General features: G+C 42.9%; 1 protein-coding gene across 1 annotated transcript in view; it reads left to right on the top strand.

Moving 5' to 3' along the window:
• CDC73 (cell division cycle 73) overlaps window positions 1-19,475 on the top strand; it is a 2,122,897-nt gene that overhangs the window by 1,428,332 nt on the left and 675,090 nt on the right. Inside the window, exon 12 of the mRNA XM_044085321.1 lies at window positions 8,190-8,225. Within this exon, the coding sequence (XP_043941256.1) occupies window positions 8,190-8,225 (36 nt within the window). The remainder of the gene's footprint in view (window positions 1-8,189; window positions 8,226-19,475) is intronic.

Below are 19,475 nucleotides of genomic sequence, written 5' to 3'. Positions count from 1 at the left end.
GCAGAGACACTGAGGTAATCCCTGGGGTATATCTGCGATCTCCCATCCATTGGTCAAGATTTCTCTTGAACAAGGCCAGCGAGGTGCTCTGCCTCACATATACCGGGAATTTGTTCCACAGCATAGGGAGTCTTTGGGTGATGAATCTATCCCTCCAGCACGTCCTATTAATAGCCGTGTCGAGGTTTAAGTCTCCCGCCCTTGTGGCTCTGACGGATCTAGATCAAATCTGGGTTTGACATGGCCTTGTATGTTAGGCAAAGGTCACCTCTGAGCAAGCGGTAAGTGACTGAATAGAGCCGGAGTTCTTTCAGTCGGGCAGCATAGGACAGATGTTTGAGACCCTTTATCCTTTTGGTGAGGAACTTTTGTGGCCTCTCCAGCTGATGCAAGTGTCGGGTCAGATACATTCCGAATGGGGCATTGTACTCAATCATTGGTCTGATGAGTGATGAGTATAGGGAGACTATGACCTCCCTTGATCTAGATGAGAATCCCTTCATGATAAGGTGGGCAATGTAGAAGGTCTTCCTAACTACTTTAGCTACATGGGTGTCGAATGACAGACTACTATCAACCTGGGTCCCCAGGTCCCTGATAACTTCTTCTGTGCTCAGTGGATTGCCACCTATTTGGTAGCTTGGGGTAACCTTGTTTTTCCCGAAGGGTATGACTATGCATTTTTTGGCATTTAACTTTAGGCCATGGCTCTGGCACCAGTTATCTGTTTCTGTGAGACCCTTCTGAAGGATATCTGTGTCGGATGTGTTCTCTACTATGGCGCCCAGTTTGCAGTCATCTGCAAACTTTGTCAGCCATAACCCTCCTGTGTTTGCTTGTACTTCGGAAAAGTAGATGCCAAACAAGAGTGGGCCCAGGACTGAGCCCTGTGGTACACCACTTGTGACAGGCTTTGAGTCTGACATGGCGCCAGGAACTCTGACCCTGTGGGTTCTGTCACTCAGCCAGTTTGCAACCCATCTTGTGATGTATGGGTTAACATTTAAGCTGATGAGTTTTTCAATGATACCCGAGTGGGGTATTGTATCGAAGGCCTTCGCCAGATCGAGGTAGGCTGTATGGACTGCCTTTCCCTCATCAATGGCTTTGGTGACTGTCTCGAAAAAGTCAACCAAGTTTAGAAGGCATGATCTGCCTTTGACAAAGCCAAACTGAGATGGATCCAAAGTCTGCAAATTCCCTATGTCTTTATTTATGAGGTCCATTATGATCCTCTCCATGGCTTTGCAGATAAGGCTTGTCAAGCTAATGGGCCGGTAATTTCCAGGGTTGGTGGAGGCACCGCCTTTGTGAAGTGGGACCACAGTTGCAGTGCGCCACTCCCTGGGTACGTATCCAGAGGTAAGACTATGATTAAACAGCTGTCCTAGCTGTGGGTTTAATTCCTCATTGAGTTCGTGAAGCACACAGCCGGGGACACCATCAGGTCCCATGGATGCTGTGTTTTTTGCTTTGGAGAGAGCAGTTCTCACTTGGGCGTTGGAGATGTTTGGGGGGCTGCAATCGCTTGGTATAGATATCTCACGTTTTGAGGGGGAGAAGTTTGCACTGAACCTGTCAGCCAGTATGTTGGCAATGTCTGTAGGATCAGTAATCTTCACATCATTTTGAACTAGTTCTGAACATATCTGGGAGTTTCCTCCCAGGTTTCTAACATAGCTAAAGAAGGCCTTATGATTGTCTTTTGAGTCTTTAGCTATTTTTCTCTCAAAATTTGCTTTGGATGATTTTATGAGAGCTCTTAGTTTTTTACTTATAGTGATCAAGGGTGTCTTACCTTTTAAGGATTTTGCTCTTATCTTGTAGTAGCTTCCTCCTTTTGTTGTAGAGTTTGTTTATGGCTGGGGTCCACCAGACTGGACGCTTGCCTTTGGTACAAAGAGTGTTTGTTTTGCTTGGGATTGCCTTATCCATGCAGTCCTGCAGGTGCTGGTAGAAGGCATTTGTAAGTGATTCAGCGGCTTGAGTACTGTTTTCCCGCTCGGGGCCTTAAAGGAGACCACACTAGTCTTTAGAAGTGTGAAGTCGGCTTTGAGAAGTTCTTTACTGTGGTCTTTTTATTTCAGGTGGGGCTGGGATGAGGACCTCCAGTGAGATTAGTTTGTGATCTGATCTCACCAGTGAGGGGTATACTTCCGGTGTTGAACATTGTGCTCCCATGTTCGTGATGATGAGATCAAGTATGTTTTCTCCTCTTGTGGGGATGGTGACTAGTTGTTCCATGGCATTTGAGTTTATGAATTCCAGGAACTTTTGGTTTAGGGTGTTTGGGCTTGAGTAGTGTTCCCAGTCTATATTAGGGTAATTGAAGTCACCTAGTATGATGGTGTTAGGTGATACATTTATCCCCTCTAGTGTTTTCAGGAAGGCCATGTGAGGTTCCTGAGTTTGTGAGGGTGGCCTGTAACATGCTACAATTTGCAGAGCAGTCTTGCCTATGGTTAATTGCACCTGGATGGTCTCCGATGCATCGTGCGTTGCCACCAGTCTTGAGGTGTGGGTGTCCTTGATGAATATGGATACCCCCTCCTTTCTTGGTATTGTCTGGATTTTGGGGCGGAACGCATGATATGAGGTAAAACCTGATAGCGCTGGGGTGCTCTCAGGAGCCTTGAACCAGGTTTCTGTCACAGCACAGACATCGATGTTCTCCATACTGAGAAGGGCCTCGAGTGCGTGCATTTTGAGATTTAGACTTCTGGCATTGAGCAGCATTACCCTTAGTTTTTTTCCTTTTTTGTGTTCTAGGGTGGTAGGTTTAGAATTTGAGCCTTGCCTAAAAAGGCACTATGGGGTGGCAAGAGCCTTTGCCAATATCCGGAATCCCAGGGGTGACAGGTGCAAGCCTCCCTTGCGAAGCAGCGTGGCTTGTCCAGCATGTCATACCAGGCAGACAGACATTGGATCCCCTTTGAATGACACCAGAGTTTAAGCCAATTGTTAAAGCTGATCATCTTATCTCTGTATTGTGGCATCATTCTTGGTGAAGGTAGGATACTGCTCAAGGTCAGAGTCATACCTGCCTGGGCTACATAATCAGAGAGCTCCTCAATGTCTCTTTTCATGTAGTCCAAGGAGGTACGTCTCAGGTCGTTTACACCAGCGTGGACAATGACTGAGTTGTATTTGTACCTGCTGTTGAGAGACCTGAGTGCTTGCGTTATGTGGCGGATTCTAGCGCCCGACAGGCAGCTTACTGTGACCTTCTCCTTACTCAGTCTGGTGAGCGGGACGTCAGTGTGTCTGACTATGGAGTCACCAATGACTAGTGTGTCTGGCATTGTGTTTGGCCTTAAGGGCTGTGACTGTTTGACACTCTGACTGTGAGGTCTATGTGTTGCAGGTGTTGTGTTCTGAGGTGGTGGTTGTTTGGGTGTCTGCTTTGGTGGCCTCTGCTGTTTTGGTAGGTTTTTGATCAGAGCCTCCGAGTATGTCTTTGTGTGTTTGTGTATAATTTGAGGTTGTGATGGTACTATGTGAGACTGGGTCTATAGTGTGTGTGGTAACCTTCTCCTCCTGACTGGTCTTGCCAGTCCTATGTTGAGAGAGCTCAGCCTCCAGTTTGGCCGTATAGTTGCATCTCTCGCATGTATTTGTGTTTTGTGGGAGGAGGAGAGGGTTGTCTGTGTACATGAGGCAATTGTAACATTGCCTCAATATTCCCAGGTTCACCAGCTGAGCAGGAGAGGACACTAGCAACTGATCCCTCGACATGCTAGAAGGACTAGACAAAAAAACTTTAAAAGAGATTCCGGGGGACGTGGGTGACCGAGAAATGGGGGTTTGCCTTTTTGGGGTGCTATCTATTAGAGTGCCGTATCAAGGTAATAAGTACTGTAGGAGCAAGTGCTAGGTTTAACAGATAGAGAATAGTCTACTTGGAGTCAAGTAGAGATGATCTTTTTAGTTATAGGATACGCTGATTAGATCAGTAGTATAGTTCGAGGAAGGTAGTTTTAAGGGAAAATTTGAAGAGTGGACTTTAGGTAGCCCGAATAGTTTAAATCTGCTTAACCGGCGCTGCCCTAGTGTGCAACGGTAGCAGCTCCGCGCTAAAGCGTGCTTTATAGCAGGGGGCTGGAAAAGACAGGAAATGACCCAAAATGGCCAATAAACTACAAGTTACTGCCTTAAACCACTCCTCTGAGGACAAACAGGCAGCTCAGTACTCCCTACTCCCACTAGTGAGTAAAGAAACTACCCCTTGACCAAACAAGGAAAATGGAGAAGCAAATCTGATCACTGGAACAAACTATTAGGAAAGTATGGAAAACAAGAGTATTTTTTTTTTTTTTCAAGTTTTTTTTTCAGATAGGCAGAAAATACAATAAATGCTGTGTTTTTCGACTAATTGCTATCAAAAGCTAGTACACTTGAGTGTATTAGCCTGTTGTTTAACTTTTAAGCAAAACTTAAACAAGCAAGTGCAACAAACAATTCAAGCTATTAAAAACAGTAAAAACATGTAATAGCAGAATAAAACAGGCAGAAATAGCAATCGAAAGGCTTAAAAAGTCAAAAATGCAGAAACAAATACTTGGAAACCCTTTGAACCAGCAGACAAAACAAATGTGATATGAATTAGCAGACAAAACAAATGTGATATGAATTTTTTTTTCTTGGAAAATTATCTTTTTAGTAGCTGTTACTTTGGCAAAAAGAATTTCTTAGCTTCAGGCCTTATTAGCCAAGCCTCCTTAGACTATTTTTCATAAAGACATGTTATTTCTGTGGACCATTCCTTCCTCTCTTCCTAAAGTGACAACTGAGATTAACATTATCCAGTCCATACAATTACCAGTCTTATTTCCAAAATTCATGAATGAGGAGGAGTAAATGCTTCACCTCCTTGATGTGCAGACAATTACATTTGTACCTTCACAGGACAAAGCAGTTCAGGAAGCCCAACCAGCTGTTTGTTCCTTTTCCTGTAGCAGTTTGGGCCAGGTAGTATCTAAACTCACTCTAGCAAAATGGATTACTCCTTGCATGTCACTGGTTTACTCTCAGAAAGGATTAGATTTACCACAATACCCTAGAGTTCACTCCACTCTGGTCTATGGCTATGTCATCTGCCTTTTTGTTAAGGACTTTTCATTGATGATGAATGTGCTGCGGCCACTTGGTCTAAGACTCGCATCTTTGTTGCACATTACAAATTGCATATAGTCTCTAGAAGCTGAGCTTCCTTTGGTCTTTCAGTGCTCTGGCATGTCCTTCCATGAGGGCCTCCCAAGGGCTATATAGCTAGGGATTTTGTCCCATTTGTGAGGAAGAATGAAAAGGGGCAACATCAGATTTAGAAGTTATGTACTTAGCATAACTTGGCATCTGTGTTGTCCAGTTTCATTCTTCCTCACTTTCCCTCCCATCCATCCCCCAAACTTGTCTATCCTAGAAGTACCTGTCAGACAGTATTAGAACCTTTTTGTTCCAGGTTTGAGTCCTAAGATTTTCTTGTGTCTTTTTCTCTCTTTCTTTTATAAATTGGGAGATTAGGCAGCAAACTTGATCTGAGGAGTTAGGGAGAGAGAGAACATTATGGGTAGAGGGAGGAGCTCCAGAATTGGATCCAAGTCATCTTTATGTGGCTCAGTTGGATCCGAACCCATTTGTGAGGAGGAATGAAAATGGACAACACAGATGCCAAGTTATGGTAAGTAAATAACTTCTAATTTTATATCCGTATATGTTCTAGTACTGTCTACTGTCGAACTATGTACTTTTTTTTCCCATAAAAGCCACAAACCAAAATGTGTACCTTGTACTTTGTCATCACCATTTATAGTGACTTTTATACTGGTAAGATATTGGTTTCTTTATTTGCATTTAAAAAAAATCATGGAGGCCACTTATAAGTTTCAGAAGCATGGCTTTAAACATTATTCCATCTGCTGTGATTGACCAATAAGTGAGTGTTATTTCCTTGTCCTTCATTTGGGTCCAGTAAATTGTTTTCTAAATCTTTGCCTTGCTTGTCCTTGCTGAATAACACACATTGTCAAATTACTTTTGTGTTGTCAAGACAGAATTTAAAAACTACAACTAACATGCATGTTTTTACAAACCCAGAGTTTGTGTAAAACTGTCCGATTTTTGTCAGTTTAGACACCCTGTAATTTGCATTAATTCCTGCATCATTTTGATCGCACAATTTTTTTTGGAATATTATTTGCTGGTCACACACACAATTTCAAAGATTTCCCCCTCTCAGTTTTCACCATGTCAGTAAGACAGCCATATTTATTCTTGTTTTTTATTCTGTAATAACATTTTAGGTTATACTGTTTGAAAACAGCATCCCTGTGCTCATAGATTAGATAAACCAGTTAGTATTGTACTTAAAGTAGTAGTGTAGTGTAGTGTCCATATCTCATCAAAAACTCTGCCTGTGTCACTAACTTTTCTTTTGGATGAAGTCACGTTATCAGTAACTTAGATGACACTGAAGTTAATATGTATTCCTCTGAGTGAAAGAAATTGTGTATGTAAAAACAAAAATGTACATTAAGCCCTGATCATGGTCAGAAGGACATCTTAACCATAAATAAATGTATTTGTGAACAGTTCATTTCAAAAGCCTGGTAGGATCATGAAGAAAAGCATGAACACCCTAGTCTTCCCACTGTATCAGAGTTCAGCATAATATGACATATTGTTTTTTTTAAACTGCATCTTCTTCAGGATGCAGACATTCATACCACAGATGTAGACTTTTCATGGCAGGTGCAGTATGAGAATTAACATCAAGAAACCAGTTCACTTCTTACACTTGCATTCAGTGAGGGTAGTGCAGAGGAACTTACCCTGAGTAGATCATAACTCAATATGTACTCTGGTTGTATTACTTCTCCTGTACATCTTGACTGGATATAGTAGTCCTGAAAGGCTGTGGTGCCCCTCAGCATTGATAGCAAGGTCTTACAACATGTATTTTGGATGTTGTGTGTAATTGAGAAAGAATAGTCAAGGACAAAGCATTGAAGTTTGAAATCAGCACTACGGTTACCTTCAACATCAGCCAGTCTACTTGTATTCAGAGTGTAATTGTTCAGAATGTGTTTTAATAATGCACAAAAACAATGACAAGTAACTAAGGTAAAAGTGCACACCTTTTGCAGATTTTCTTGATGCCTCTGAAACAGGTACATCAGCCCAGGGAGGCTGGTTTCACTGTATATAAGAAGTTCTCCATTGCTGATTGCATTGCAAGAGATCTGCAGCAGAACACTTTGGGTTTAATGGATTGATTATTAGGGCAGTATTTGTTACATGTCAGATGTACAGCTCTTCAGAATTAATATTTAATACTGGCAACTGGTGATTGCATCCTGTAGTAGTGATGTACAATGCACATTTAAACTCTAGTCTGAAAAGGCAGTTGAAAATTAACCAGATATGATCTACCTTTATACTAATTTCTTACAAGTCAAACTATACAAATGTGCCTTTATTTTTCAGGGTTTTAGCAACATTTTTTTCTACACTGGCAGTTATACAGTGATCTCACTACTATTCAAAAATGTGCACACTGATTGGTCAGCCCAACTGATGTGCCCGTTGTAATTGAGCACATACCCATAGAAAAAAAAAAGGTCCAATCACTGAAGTACCATTGAGCGGGCCAGACCTTTCTTCTAGTGGTATATGCTATGGAAGCATACATCTCAACTGTCCATATTTTCACAGAATGTCCAGATTTTTGCCTCATTTTGGTCTGTTCCTCATAAAAATTTGTGGTTTTCTGACGAATCACTGAAGGATGAAGTTACTAAATAATAAGCATTCCAGTTTCAGACTTCATATCCTTCAGGCAATACTTGGTAGCAACTTTCTAAGTTTATAAGAGCAACATTTACAGTAACATGCATCAGTATGTTAAGAAAGGGAATATTTCTTACATCTGTTCAGTGCAGACAGTTCAGTTATAGGTGTGTGTGTGCCCGCACATTTGATGATTATCATCATTTTGCTTAATGGTAACTTTTTCATACAGTGCTTAATACTTGTTTTGAAAAAATATTGATTTTTACATGCTAAATGTAAGAGTCTGTTTTTGCCATGTTTAAAGGAACATATTTGATTAAGTGAAAGCAATATAGAGCAAAGTGAGATCTGGATTTGCAACTGTGACCTAGTCTTGTAATGATTTTCTCTCTTTGTCACAGTTTCTCAAGCAAGACCACCTCAGAACCAGAAGAAGGGTGAGTAGTTTGTAACTACTTAGCTGGTGTTATAAAATCTTTCCATAAAGTTGTTATATGATAGGGATAAAATGTACCTGTCATAATGAGGCTGTTTAAAACATTAGGTTGCTTTATAGTTCTTTCTGTTGAGTTATTGGCAGTTAACATCAGTAGACTGCAGTTCAGTAATACTATGGTGTGTAAATGAGTTTGATACTCTGTACAGACATAGCGTGCATAACTCTTATCTTGCAGTTGAGCCCCAGCTACCCTTTGTAAACTGGTAGTGCCTTCAGTTTTACATGGTAGTGAGCATTTAAGTAACTGATGCTTCTGACATGATTTTCTTTTGTTACATAATTGCATGGAGTAAGTAAGTGACCTGTGTTGTAATTGGTAGAGAGGGGAAATCATGGTTTGTGGTTGACCATTATTTTGTTAAAAAAGGATAACTGTTGCACTGTGAACATGTTAGTCTTTATTGACCCTTCACTGAAAACCAGGCTGTGCAGTTCTGTAGTGTGTGTGTGAAGGTAGTGATGCTAAGAGAGTCCCGAGAAGCTGAGTTTATCGTAAATGGAAGATTATTTTGGAAAGGAATGTGCTAAGTGCTACAATTTAATAAACCTTGGACTTTTATTAGTCAGGGAAGTTGAAGCTAACGTGATTGAGTTCAGTGATCTTTTGCAGCTTGAGGTTGCAGACTTTGCCAGTACTTACCACAGTGTTGCTATAGAAGTCGCTGTATGGAATAAGACCGATTCACTTTTCACCAATGAAGAAACTGAAAATGACGTTTTATCTCCCTTCTGCTGTTAAAGATACACTTGTGCTTGTTAAAACTAACTTTTATTCAGAATTAAAAGTCTCTAGCTCCTCAGCCCTATGGTCTTCCATGGAGTAAACGAAGTCTAGAATGCCCTTAATTTATGTTACTACATCAAGTATGATGTATTTTAAGTCTGATACTGTGTGCGACATTTCCCAAAATACTTGGCTATAAGATTGGTTATTATTTTATTCCTTTTTTGAGTGCTGTATGCACCTCGTGTTATCCTATGGCCTTCCATCCATGGACTAACTGTGATCTGGTCTGGGTCTGACACGGAACCTAAAGACATCGGGGGGGGGGGTTGCACTGTTAACTTTCAGGAAGAGGTTACTTTATGGCTTATCCCCATTCCCCTGTAATTGTTGGTTATATCTATGTGATGTGCATGCAATGGGGACTTGTGTCATACCTACCTAAGCCAGATCCACCACTCTCTTCACCTCTTTTGACAATGCCATCCCCTCCCTGCAGCGTCCCCAGTCTCTACCAAGGATCATCATAGGGAATGCCCATGTGACTGCCACCCATCCCTCTCTGCCAGCACCTTAGATGCCCAAGCTACCAGTTAAACCCAGGTTGCCTGGGCTGTAGTTGGGGCTTTGGTTGCCTGGGCTGTAGTTGGGGCTTTATCCCTTTATGCCACAGCACTCCTGTTCCCCTTTTCTGATGTCCTCATGGCCATTTGCTTGGTTCCCCAATGTACGTCTTTGAAACATCCACAAAGACAAAGCAAAAATTGGCCTTTCAGATGCACAAGTTCCAAACTGCTTAATTAAAGGTTGTTCACTATTTAAATTGCATACTTCCCCACCCAGCATGCATTTGCTTTGTGTGTGCCGGTCACTGCCAGCTCCCTTAGTATCAGCACAGTCAGTTTATCCACTTATTGAACCTTTGCCAACACACTTTGTGTATTCATCAAGTCTGTTGTGTTGAGCACTGTCAAACTGATAGGTATAGCAAGAAATATAATTTTTTTCACCCATACCTTTTGAAATTATTTAAAAACTTTTTAAAAGAAAAAGTAGTTATAATTTTTACAGTGTGAGAAAAGATGTTGAAACCTTTTTTTATTCACTACATCGTCATGCGACATGCCCGCCACACTAATACATAGTAAGGTCACCTGAATGATGAGAATGGTAATAGATTATAAGCTAAGATGGTTTCATTAAAAAAAAATTAAACAAATATTTGGGTTCCTTTAAATGAAGACATTGTACAGCTTTGAAATGCCCAGATTTTGTTTTTGTCTTAAGACACCAATGCACTCTTATCAGGTTGATCTGTAATTTCTGATTATGCTGAAAAATATTGCAAAAGTTGAATATTATGTGATATTTTCTGTCCAGTGGAACTCTAAAAGGCCATAGAGTTTGCAGGCTAAGCTCTTCTCCTGTGCATAAAAGAATCTTGCACCTTGAGTTTTGATGAACTCCAGGAGTTTGTCTGTTGTGTCTGCACTTAGATGGTCTTTTTCCTTTCTTACATACGCACCTTACTAAGAGGCCTGCATCAGTGCCAGTCACAAGACGCAAACAGTTAATTACGTAGTCACCAAAAAAAGAATACTACAGATGTTAAAGTGATCAGTGAATGTCTTGTAGAGTCAGTTTGCTCTAATGAGAAAAACAACTTCAGTAATGAAAAGATTTGCCCTGGTTTTAGTGCCTGTAATGGAGAGTTACAGTCTCAAGTTGCATAACAAGTCATAAGCTCCTGAGTAAAATGTATCCCAGGGCACATCTTTAAGAAGCATTTCATTCTTAGCATGAAATCTAGTATTAGGCCACTGTTAATAATTGATATCGGAGAGGAAACCAGTCCAGCATTTTTAATCTGGAATAATGGGAATAGTGGGAGAGACATTGCAGATGCTTAGCAAAGTGGCATTGAACTTTCTTTTTGTGATATTTAAAGCCAAGGAGAAAGACTGTAATGAGGTGCCATACTCCAGGAGTGCATTATACTGCTCTTAAAAATTGAATCAAAATATCAGGGTTGAGAGAGCCAGCAAAATAGACAGAACTAACTCTTGTGTGCCCTAAAAATAAAAGCTAATCATGCATGCTGTATTTTAATTTATCAGCAAATAGCCCTAGATGTTCATTGTGTTTCACTGTTGCAGTCATTACAATTGGGTTAGCAGTCGGCCTGAATTCCAAAGTCCTGGTCCAGCGTCGGTTGCTGTCGCCTCCTCCCTGACATCAGTGCGGCAGGGGTATAAAAGATGCAGCCGACACCATTTTCTTCAGTCTTTCTTGCCGCGCGGTGCCCGAAGCAAAAGCAGTTCGCAAGTGCCGGCCGACTCCTGAGATTTTCAAGTTTGAATTTCAGATCCGAAGTCTTCATTAAAGCTAAGTACACCGTTGGGGAAACTTTTTTCTTGCTCCAGACCGATGTCAGAAAAAGTTAATAACTGTATTTCTTGTGGGAAGCAAATACCTCATAAGGATTTTCATTCTTACTGTATTCCTTACCTAGGCCCTGACCACGATGTTGCTAGTTGTCTGTTTTGTGCTAGATTTAACCAATGCGCTATTAAGCATCTGTATAATTTTGCATTTCATTATTTTGGCAGAAGATTTAATTGTATAATGCCGTCGGAACAGCCGACTACCGGAATTTATAAAAAGCACAAAGAAAAGGACAGGCATCAGAGGTCCAAAACCGACGAGGCTTCAGCTAGGCCAGTCACCGGTTCTCAGTGAGGCGCTTTCCCAGCCCCTGACGCCCGCTACCTCAGGGCCACAGGCCACTTCCGACTCCCACGTGGAGCCGACTAGGCCACTGGATACTCAAGGTATTGGATCCTCGGAAACTATTCCCTCAGCTGGGTCCATAGCCGCTGAGCAGGCATCGGCTTCTGAGGGTGTTTTCAGGCCTACACAGTTATATGTAAAAACAACTTCAAATTCAAAGGCAAAGACTAAAGCACCTCTAAAGACAAAGAAACAAGTACAACATTCACCAGGACAGGCCTCCATGCCTAACAGATGCTTAAAATGGCCATAGACCTAATTACTTTGATCAGGGGTTCCCATCCCCCTCCTGATAAGAGACCTAGGCAAGAGATAGAATATGAATCTTAAGATCAAGTTTCCATTTCCTCTGATTCCTCTTCTGAACAGGGATACTCTCTTCCTCCTTATGAGGATTCTGACGCTGAAGAATCTATCCCTTCAGCCTCTCCTCCTGAAGATTATTCCTTTGGGGAGACCCTGCATACTATGAAGGATCATTTTCACTGGGAAAGCCAAGATTACTCAGAATCTAAGAAAAGGCTCAGAGATTTTTCTTTTACTACCTCAGCACAGGCCCCTTGCTATTCCTCCTGTTTTAGACATTGTAGATGTATTTATAGAGTCCAGTCTCACTCCCTGACTCTCTACCACCAGCCCCTGTTAAGCCAGACAGATACTACAGGGTTCCTGATTCACATAAATTTCTTTATAGAAACCCTACTGCTGAACCAGAAACAATTTCTCAGGGTCCCAAAGGGGTCAAGGCGTCCACTGCAAAAACCCTATTCCCTCTGGTAGGGATTCAAGGGCCCTGGACAGATGGGGGGAAAAGATTTACACTTCTGCTACTTTGGCTGCAAGGGCTTTAAATTGTCAATTTCATATGCTTAAATATCAACAATATCTTACGTCACTACTAAAACAGAAAATGTTGACAAATTCTGAATGTGCCGAAAACAAAGAAATGCAGGATTTATTGCATGCAGCTGAACAAGTGGGAAAGCATACTTTGCAATGTGGTTTTGATTCTCTGGAGGCCTGCAGGGGCCGCTGTTACGGGTTCTGTCATTAGGAGGCATGCTTGGTTAAAGGAACAGAATCTGCCTGATCATGTTAAAGCAAAATTATTAGATGCTCCATTACAGCATGATACCTTGTTTGGTGTTAAAGCAGAAGAGGTGTTGAAGAAAATGGAGGACAAAGCTAAATCTATGCAAACAGTGAAGGATTTCTTACAGGTACAACCTCCCAGATTTAGCAGGAACTGGCCTGCAAAGAATTGGTCCTTTCCAGTGTCAGACAGGCCACAAAGAGGTAGATACAAAACGGCCCAGAGGCAGATCCCAGCCCCAGGGCTCATACAGGTTTAAACAAAGGGGTGCTTCTACCTCCAAAAGTGGAGAAGATAAATCACAGCCGTACAGGAAACAGTCTCAATGACTTTCCCCTGCCAGCACCGAGCACTTATCTTTTGGCAACCCCTTTAGGGGGAAAACTAGCACTTTTTTCACAAAATTGGCACATGATCACCCAGGACAAATGGATCCTGCATATAGTTTCTCAAGGCTACAGGTTCCATTTTCACATCCTGCCAAGGCCAAACGGAATGCCAGACCTGCCACACAATCAATGGGCAGAGGCTCAAAAACAAGTTTCGGCCCTCATGGCCATGAGGGCCATTCAGCGAGTGCCACAGCAAGAGCAGGGACTAGGATTTTACTCAAGATTCTTCTTGGTGCCCAGAAAGGACAATGCATGGAGACCAATACTGGACCTGTCTATTCTAAAAACATTTCTGGATATTCCGAAATTCAAAATGTTGACTCTGCAGCAGCTTCTGCCCATGCTGGGCAAGAAGGCATTGCTTGTGACTTTGGACCTAAAAGAGGCATACCTGCATGTCCCAATCAGACTTTCATGCAGAAGATACCTCAGATTTATTGCTGGCTCAATGCACTACCAATTCTCTCTGCACTGCCCTTTGGCTTATCTACTGCTCCCAGGGTCTTCACAAAATGCCTGGCACCAGTAATTGCATTTTGCAGACAGAGGAATACAAATTTATCCTTACTTGGACGATTGCCTTATTCAAGCAGAGAACAAAGACATTCTACTACAGCATCTGGCGTTTGTAAAAAGATTACTAACATGCTTAGGGTACACAGTAAACGAAAAGAAATCAGAACTAGTACCCTCACAAGAGATGATATTCCTGGGTGCAAGCTTAAATACAACTGCCCAGATGGCTTATCTCACGCCAGACTAACAGACAACTGACTACTTATTTCAAAATGTTGGCAACAAAGACCCAATTAACTGCAGGAAAAATTCTGCAGGCTTTAGGCTTCATGGCATCCTGCATACTGCTAATTCCATATGCAAGACTGCGTATGAGGAAACTACAATGGTATCTAAAAAGTGCCACAGCCTGGAAACAATAATTACCCTCATTCCCTGCCTGTAACAGGCGTTTCGATGGTGGGCAGAGGCCTGTCAACACAACAAGGGACAGCCTTTCACTTTACCCATAGCCAGGCAGACATTAATAACAGATGCATCAGATTATGCCATGGGGCCCATATGGCAGGAGATGTATTCAGGGCACATGGTCTGCAAGCCAAATGCATCTGCATATCAATCAAAAAGAGATGCTAGCTGTTAAAAATGCCCTGACAGCCTTCAAGGATCTACTTCATCCAGGACAACTATTGATAAAGACGGACAATACTACAGTCATGTGGTACATAAACCGGGAGGCACACATTCCTACCCCCTCTGCAGACTAGCCATGACTTTGTGGGACAGCATCGACTTACCAAGTACATCTGCAAGCACAATACCTGCCAGGAAGGATAAATTCTCTGGCAGACGAACTAAGCAGAAACCTAAAGGATCCCCATGAGTGGAAATTGGATCCACAAGTCTTCGGCATGATAACAAGGAAATGGGGATGCCCGGACATAGACATCTTTGCCTAGTCTCACAACTGCCAACTACAGAAATTCTGCACAAGGACTTATCACAAGCTAGCATGGAAAGTGGACGCTCTGTCTTTCAGCTGGAAAAGCTTAACATTATATGCCTTTCCCCCACTGCCTCTCCTCCCCAAGGTACTCCTAAAGGTCAGACAAGAGAAGCAAAAATGATACTGATTGCCCCGGACTGGCCCCGCCAGCACTGGTACCCAATCCTAATGAGCTTGTCTCAATGCCCAACCTGGACATTGCTTCAAATTCCTCACTTATTGACTCAACAAAACAGTCAGATCCTGCACAGCCAATTCAGGACCTTAAACCTGGCAGCATGGTGGATAATGTAACCATTCAAAACACACCCCTGTCTAAAGCAGTGATGGATGTTATTTCGAAGGCCAGGAGGCCTAGCACCAGAAAATCTTATGCAGAAAAATGGAAAAGATTCTGTGCTTGGAACCAGGCACAAGGAATTGACACAATTGTACCAAATATTACTCAGATTTTACAGTACTTAACTGAGATGCTGAACAAAGGCCTATCCTTTTCCTCTATTAAGATTCATGTCTCTGCCATTTCAGCTCACTACAATACAGAACCACCTCTATTCTCTCATCCATTACTAAGGCAGTACCTCAGAGGGGCCAAAAACATAAGACCCCCAAGGAGAGCACCAGTACCTGCATGGGACCTAAATTATGTCTTGGAAAAACTCACACTGCCTCCTTTTGAACCGGTCTCTAAAGCTGATATAAAGTTCTTATCTTGGAAAACAGCTTTGCTCCTAGCAGTAACCTCTGCAAGACGAGTCTCAGAGTTACAGGCACTCATGGCTGTGGAACCCTTTATCATTTTCCTTCAGGACAGGGTTTCTCTGAGGACAAACCCGACATTTATGCCTAAGGTAGTGTCCAGTGTGGTCCTGAATCAAACATTTCATTTGCCTACCTTTTATCCAAACCCACAGAATAAGGGTGAGACTTCTGCATTCTCTGGACATTCACAGGCAGCTACGTTTCTACTTGGACAGGACCAAAGCTTTCAGAAAAACTGAACAACTTCTGGTGGCATATGCTGCAGGATCACAAGGAAAGGCTATCTCAAAGCAGACTATTTCAAAATGGATAGGCCACTGCATTCGTTTCTGCTACTCACAGCATGGCAAATCAGTGCCTAAGGGCATTAGGCCACATTCAACCAGAGCAGCAACCACTTCAGCAGTCTTCCTCAGAGGAGTACCAACCAAAGACATTTTAGAGGCTGCAACTTGGAGTTCAGTGCACACTATTACAAAGCACTATCACTTACCTCTGTACTCTAAATCTAGAGCAGGCTTTGCCACTGCAGTTCTGTAGGGCCTCATTGCCTCTCCTAATTTTATTTAGCCCCAGCCGCTCAACCAAAGCTTTGGGATTCAACCCAATTGTAATGACTGCAACAGTGAAACACAATGAACATAGTACAGATGTTCATCATGCATACAGCTGCAGTAATCACAGATGGGTTTTCTGCCGTCAGGCGGGTCCTCGGTCGGCCAAATTCCAAAGTCTAGGTCCGGCGTCGATTGTTGTCGCTTTCTTTCCTGACGTCAGTGCGACAGGGGTATACAAGACACAGCCGACGCCATTTTCTTCAGTTTTTTTTGCCGCGCGGTGCCCGAAGCAGAAGCAGTTCGCAAGTGCCGGTCGGCCAGCTCCTGAAATTACGAAAAATTGGAAACCGAAGTCTTCTTTAAAGCTAACTACCCCGTTGGGAAAACTTTTCTTGCCTCAGACCAATGTCAGACAAAGTTAACAATTGTATTTCTTGTGGGAAGCAAATACCGCATAAGGATTTCCATTCCCTCTGCATACCTTGTTTAGGCCCAGACCACGACGTCTCGGGCTGTCGCTTTTGCTCTACTTTCAATAAACGCACTATTAAGCGTCGGGCGGAGTTCGCCCAGCACTTTTTTGGTAAAGCCTTTTGATTATAAAATGTCGTCGGAGACTCCGACTACCGTTTTGTCCAAAAAACGCAAGGACAAAGACCGACACGTGAGGTCCGCGGTCTCCACCGACACCACGCCAAAACCGGCTACACGTGGTCCGGTTCTCAGCGAGACGCCTACGCAGCCCCTGACTACCGACGACACTTCTTTGGCGGTGTCTTCTGTAACCGAGACCGCAGGTACCTCGGCCCATACCCAGACTACAACCACCGAAGCCACTGTGAGTGTTGAGCCTCCTAATGTGGACAGGTCCACTTCCACCCATGGTGTCTTTAGACCCTCATCTTCCTTTTCCATAAAGGCCTTTACTAAGTCCAAATCAGCCATGCATCCCAAGAGGCCTGTTGCACAGGGCCCATCTCCAGGCCCCATGCCTAAAAAGCAGATGCTAAAAATGGCTGAGGATTTAATTACTCTTGTCTGGAGGGGGTTGGGAACCCCTGATAAGAGACCCAGAGTGGAGGAAGATTCTCCCTCTTCTGACCAGGGCTCCATTTTTTCAGAACATTCTGATGAAGAGGAACACTCGTACTCTCCTTTTGAAGATTCTGATGCAGAGCAGTCCATCCCTTCTGTATCTCCCCTAGAGGATTTTTCTTTTGGGGAAACCCTGCACACCTTGAGGGAACACTTCCATTGGGAAGGCCAAGACTTTTCTGATTCCAAGAAAAGACTTAGGGAATTTCTTTTGTTACCTCAGCACAGACCTCTGGCGATACCTCCTGTCTTGGACATACTTGATGATGTTTACTCGGAGGCTTGCCTTAATCCGGATTCCCTGCCTCCTGCCCCAGTCAAGCCTGATAGGTACTACAGAGTTCCTAACTCTCACCAATTACTTTACAAAAGCCATAATGCTGACCCTGAAACCATTTCTCAAGGCCCCAAGGGAATGAAGGCCTCTACTGCTAAGAATCCACTACCTTCCGAAAGAGAGTCTACGTCCTTAGAAAGGTGGGGAAAAAAGGTATATACCTCGGCCACCCTAGCCATGAGGGCCTTAAATTGTCAGTTCCATATGCTTAAATATCAGCAGTTTCTGTTATCACAATTAAGAAATAAAATGTCTCAACCTGAACAACCAGATTTGAAGGAGTTGCAGGATATGATGCATAGTGCAGAACAAGTGGGTAAACACACCTTACAATGTGGCTATGATGCCCTAGAGGCCTCAAGTAGAGCTGCTGCGACAGGATCAGTCATTCGTAGACATGCCTGGCTTAGGGAACAAACCTTGCCTGATCACGTTAAAGCTAAACTACTAGATGCTCCTTTACAAAAGGATGTACTATTTGGTACTAATGCTGAGGAGATACTACGGAAAATGGAAGAAAAGCTAAATCTATGCAAACTGTCAAAGCTTTTCTACAGGTTCAACCACCACGTTTTAGCAGAAATTGGCCTTCAAAAAACTGGTCCTTTCCAGCCACGGACAAGTCCCAAAGAGGTAGATACAGGCGCACAACGGGCAGAGGACAATCTCAAGGATCATATAGAGGCAGACAATGGCAAACTCCAGCACCAAGAGGTGGCGAAGACAGTGCACAACAATACAGGAAACAAACCCAGTGACTTCCCCCTTTCCATGCCAAGCAAGTCTCAGCTGGTAGCACCCTTGGGAGGAAAGCTGGCATTATTTACAAGAAATTGGCATATTATCACAACAGACAAATGGATCCTGGACATTATAAACAGAGGCTACAGATTTCATTTTCTCACTCTTCCAAAAATGAGAGGCATGCCAAACCTGCCACACAATCAAAGGGCAGAGGCTCAAATACAAATTTCAAAGCTCATTGACATGAAAGCTATTCAAGAGGTACCTACTCACAAACAAGGTCAAGGTTTTTATTCCAGACTATTTCTGGTACCAAGGAAAGGAACCGACTGGAGACCCATTTTGGACTTATCCATCCTAAACACATTTCTACTGCATCAAAATTCAAGATGCTCACATTACAGCAGCTTCTTCCCATGCTGGGCAAGGAGTTTTGGCTGGTAACATTGGACCTCAAGGAGGCATACCTACATGTCCCAATCAGACAAAGCTGCAGAAGATACCTCAGATTTCTTGCAGGTTCAATCCACTATCAATTCTCTGCATTGCCCTTTGGCTTATCTACTGCGCCCAGAGTATTCACGAAATGCCTGGCATCAGTAATTGCCTACTGCAGACTTCAAGGGATACAAATTTACCCTTATTTGGATGACTGTCTGATCCAAGCGGACAGCAAGCACATACTTCTGGAACATCTGGCTTATGTAACACGGTTATTGAATTCTCTGGGATACACAGTCAACAAAGAGAAATCCAGGCTAACACCAACTCAGAAAATAACTTTCCTGGGTGCCAACTTGGACACAAACACCCAGATGGCCTATCTTACGCCAGAAAAACAGGGGCAACTAACTCAGTACTTCAAAATACTAGCAAATTGTACCAGGCTCACTGCAAGGAAAATCCTGCAGGCTCTGGGCTTCATGGCATCTTGCATTCTTTTAATCCCATGTGCAAAGTTGCATATGAGGAAACTTCAATGGTACCTAAAAAACCTATGGTCTCAACACAGCCACAGTTTGGAAACAATAATACCAATAATCCCATGTTTGCAAAAGGAATTTCTATGGTGGGCCCAAGCATGCCAAACAAACACAGGTCTTCCATTCTGCAAGCCTCAAGCAAATCAAGTCATCACAACAGACACCTCAGACTACGCCTGGGGGGTGCAC

This window comes from Protopterus annectens, chromosome 10.part0 (assembly GCF_019279795.1).
Source record: "Protopterus annectens isolate FY-2018-M chromosome 10.part0, PAN1.0, whole genome shotgun sequence".
NCBI classification, from domain to species: domain Eukaryota; kingdom Metazoa; phylum Chordata; order Ceratodontiformes; family Protopteridae; genus Protopterus; species Protopterus annectens.
The sequence above is the reverse complement of the archived record's forward strand: the minus strand, read 5'-3'. Positions and strand labels throughout refer to the sequence as shown.